The sequence below is a fragment of the Charadrius vociferus genome, unplaced genomic scaffold, assembly GCF_000708025.1.
Source record: "Charadrius vociferus isolate BGI_N301 unplaced genomic scaffold, ASM70802v2 scaffold49, whole genome shotgun sequence".
NCBI lineage: Eukaryota > Metazoa > Chordata > Aves > Charadriiformes > Charadriidae > Charadrius > Charadrius vociferus.
In genome coordinates, this window is record NW_009661375.1 from 5,749,005 (window position 1) to 5,752,737 (window position 3,733).

Here is a 3,733-nt window from a genome sequence, read left to right on the forward strand (position 1 = left end):
GGCCGGGGCTGCTTCGGAGCCCCCAAAGAAACGCGAAAATACCCAAATAGCCTCATAAATAAATCCCTTCGCTCTTCCCAAGCGCCGCCGGCCACTTTGCCCTTCTGAACCCGATTTTGAAAATTTCTAGGTCCAGGTAATGTGCTTTGAACAACCGCCGAAGTATTTATTTTACAACTTAAACATTTTGCACATGACTTTTTTTTTTTTCCTCTGTTAGCTGCTGTAAAGATTTTGCCTGTCTCTTCTCACGTGGAAAAGGACAAGGGAGTGATTATGAAATACTGTCAGATGAACAAAATGGGCAAAGTAGAAAGCATATATTTTGCTTACAGTCTTTTCATCTTGTTCTGTAACTGTACAAAAACTACAGTGTTTTCAGGCAGAGATTCAACTCTCCATTGGATTTTAATTTTTGCATTTGAAGATAGTATTCTAAGTTAGTGAACCAAAAGAGGACTTATTATTCAGAACTCTTGCAGAGTTTTAATTAAGATTTTGGTTATGCCAGCTGCTTTTGTTGGTCTGGCAAAATTTGTTGCTATTTCCACATACTCTGTGATTTCAGAGGACTCAATTCCAAAGGATGAGAGGAAAAATAACCAGAGGCTAGGGAAAGGAAAAAAACCTGAGACCTGGATAAAGAGACTTGACTCACAGTCCTAGTCTGAATTCAATAAAACTGAAAAGAGAACCTAGAAGGAGGCAAAAAAAAAAAAGAGCAAGTAAACTATCTTCCGTCTTCAGGTGCAGACAGATCTCTACATTGGACATTCCTCTGATTGTTTTAGGATTAGTATTATGGTCCTTGTATTACCTACAAGACTAGAGATGAGGCCTCCCCTCTACAAACACAGAGAAAGAGAAAGCCTTGTCCCAAAAAATCTGAGAGTGTAATCACCATGGAGGAAGGGGGGGCTAGTGACAGGGATATGTGAAGTAACTTGTCACACAGTAAGCGGCAGAGACAAGGAATAGCGCTCCTTTGAAAAGGGCAAACTATACTTGATACTTCAAGTGGTTTCCAGACTTAGATCTTTCAAGTTCCCAGAGGAAATAATAGGGCTGTGGAAACCCCAAGTTTATCCTCCTAACTGACCTTAAATTCAACAAAGCGCACAGACAATATAAAGAATGCTGGATCACATGGAAACTGTTGGTTTCGGGACTTACGCACTCAGCTGGAGATACGTGAGCCCTGATCTTTAACCTCAGAGAAGACATCTGGGACATCAAAGCATTCCACTTTTTTTGAGCTGATCATAACTTAATTCAGGCAACAAGTATGGTCTCACTCTTGAATCACCAAAGCTCATTCATCCCTGCAAACTTTCATCTTTTTAAGTTTTCATCACTTTCTAGAGGGCAATACTGAAAAACTGAGATCTGAAGGGCTAACTAATCATATAATGACTCAGCTAAAGCTGAGAAAATTCAGTGGGAGGAGGAGCAGATTGCTGTGGTGTGGGGACAGCTTCAGCAAATAGAGCAGACAGATTGGGACATATGCAAGACAAAACTGGACTGAAATATCTCCTCTTCCTTTGTTTTGGAAATGTTGACCAAAAATAAGAGATGCTCACCAAGGTTACATGTAGCCTCTTATTAACAACCTTGCTCTGGAAGTCCTTATAAATTTTCGAGCTGCGAAACCACTCTTTTTCTTTTCTCTTCAAAGTAGATGTGAGACTGCAGGGAGGCGTTTCACTGTCATCTGTATCCTGTTTATGGATCTCGTAGCTCTGGCTTCGCTCTGCCTATGCTTGCTTTTTCCTTACTGAAAAAAAAAAAAACAAAAAAAGCCCTAGGTGCCTGATTAAGAATCAAACCAAAAAGCAGTCACTGAAAATAAGCCTGAGGAGGTGTAGCTGCCTCCAGCAAGAGACTGCTACTCAGTTAAGAAAAGATGGTGTAGGTGGGACTTAGAGGCTACAGGATAAGAACCATGCAAGTGTTCAGGAGCAGAAGGGGAATGCTGCATATGGAGGGCATAGATAAAACCGAGTACCACATTGCTGGGATTACAAGTTCCATGGCAATTTAAGAAACAGACTTTCAATGTGTCCTTAAAAAGATGGTATAAGAGGGAGAATAAATGAAGACGTTTACATATCTGCATTTTTTTCTCCCATGTTTGTGTTTAAGTGTGGCTCTGAGTGCAAACAAACATGCAGCCTGAGAACATCTGCTACAACGTGATTCATAAATTGATGTAACTAATGGCATGTAACCTGTGATATGCACTTTGAGGGTCTGTGGATAACTTCTAAGGGAATCCATGAAAGAAAATGTAGAAAAGCTAACCTGTTATCAAACTTAGTGTAAGAGACACTCAGGGAACCGCCGTTCCAAAAAAGGATGAAAACCAATGCAGTAATATTTTTTCCTTTCTCAGCTATTTATTAAAAGACAACTCTTCAGTTCCTTTTGATGGTCCTAGGTTAGCTTGAGAAGAAAATTCATCCCTCTTTGCTTTAAAAAGTAACACTGTTTCAGAACCAAAAATCCTAGATACTGCATTAAGCAGCTGATTTTTCTCATATATTACCTCTAGATTTGAAATTAAAAACACATGTTGATACAACATAGCAGTTTCAAAATATGCAAAACCTTGTGTCTCTGTAACATGATTAGATCTTGAATACTCAAAAGTAAGAAAAAATGAAATTATGAAGCAGTCACAACAGCTTTGAGTTACATGTATTGCACTTGCCGTGTGGAATCCATTTTGCTCCCCCCCGAAAGCCATGAAGCTCTTCCTGGAAAAACTGGACTTATGTACAGTGAAATCTTATTGTATTTATAATATTGTAAAGATTTTTAGTTAATCTTGTTTATCAGTTAAAGCAACTGCTGCAGATCAATTGTGTGAGCTCAGAACAGCAATGAAGAGCCTGTATATAAGTAACTTCCATTATACTGTCTCGTAAATATAGTATTTGGCAGAGTAGTAAGGCTGTAGCAGTAACGTACTATATCTAGGCAAAAAGCTGTTGTAGTTGAATTTGATTACGTGGGACATCTGTTTTGTCAAATGTCTGAAAGTTTGTCACCTCTTTGAAATATTTTGCTGTTGAAGTTTCGCTGCAGTGGTGTGAGTCATGCTTGTGTTCATTAGTGTTGTTTAAACACCCTATACCTTTGTGCAACAGGAACGGTAGACAGACGGATTCAAAGTTTCCAGTAAAAATCCACCTGCTAGAATGAATCCTAATTACTCATGAAATAGCGTTATTGACAGCTATTTAGATTCTGATCCCGTCACTGTTTGTATCAGGACGCTGCTGGCTTTCACTTACATAAAGTTACTCTTAGGACTGGCGGGTCTTTGGGAGTTATTTGAATACCTAAGAGAAACCCATCCTTGATTATACCAATATTCCAAAGATTTTTGTAATGCTTTTGCATTCTTTGCCAGCCAGAAAAGGGATTGCATGGCTCTGCTTCTAAGAACTCTGTTGTTACAATATTTTGGGTGGGAAAAGACAGATAGCACTAACACACTCTTATATCCATGTCACAGACGTTACCCCACTGTTGAAATACGCGCCGAGACGTTCAACGGGTCAACACATGTGCCTGTACCATCTGACAGCGCTTTTCTTAAAGCCTTGCTTTTTGAACTGAGACTCGTAGATGACCACGTTTTTGTGGAGCATCGAGATACTTGTACTCGAATCAATCATTCATCGGTATATTCAGTTCGCACTGAAGGAGGGGATCTCTGGCCTGT

General features: G+C 39.5%; 1 protein-coding gene across 1 annotated transcript in view; it reads left to right on the forward strand.

Annotated features, from left to right (window-relative positions):
- Window positions 1-2,168: 2,168 nt before the first annotated feature.
- The window catches only part of AP5M1 (adaptor-related protein complex 5, mu 1 subunit), a 6,981-nt gene continuing 5,416 nt past the window's right edge, over window positions 2,169-3,733 (forward strand). Inside the window, exons 1-2 of the mRNA XM_009893960.1 lie at window positions 2,169-2,212; window positions 3,524-3,733. The exon at window positions 3,524-3,733 is cut by the window's right edge and continues 400 nt beyond it. Of these exons, the coding sequence (XP_009892262.1) occupies window positions 2,169-2,212; window positions 3,524-3,733 (254 nt within the window). The remainder of the gene's footprint in view (window positions 2,213-3,523) is intronic.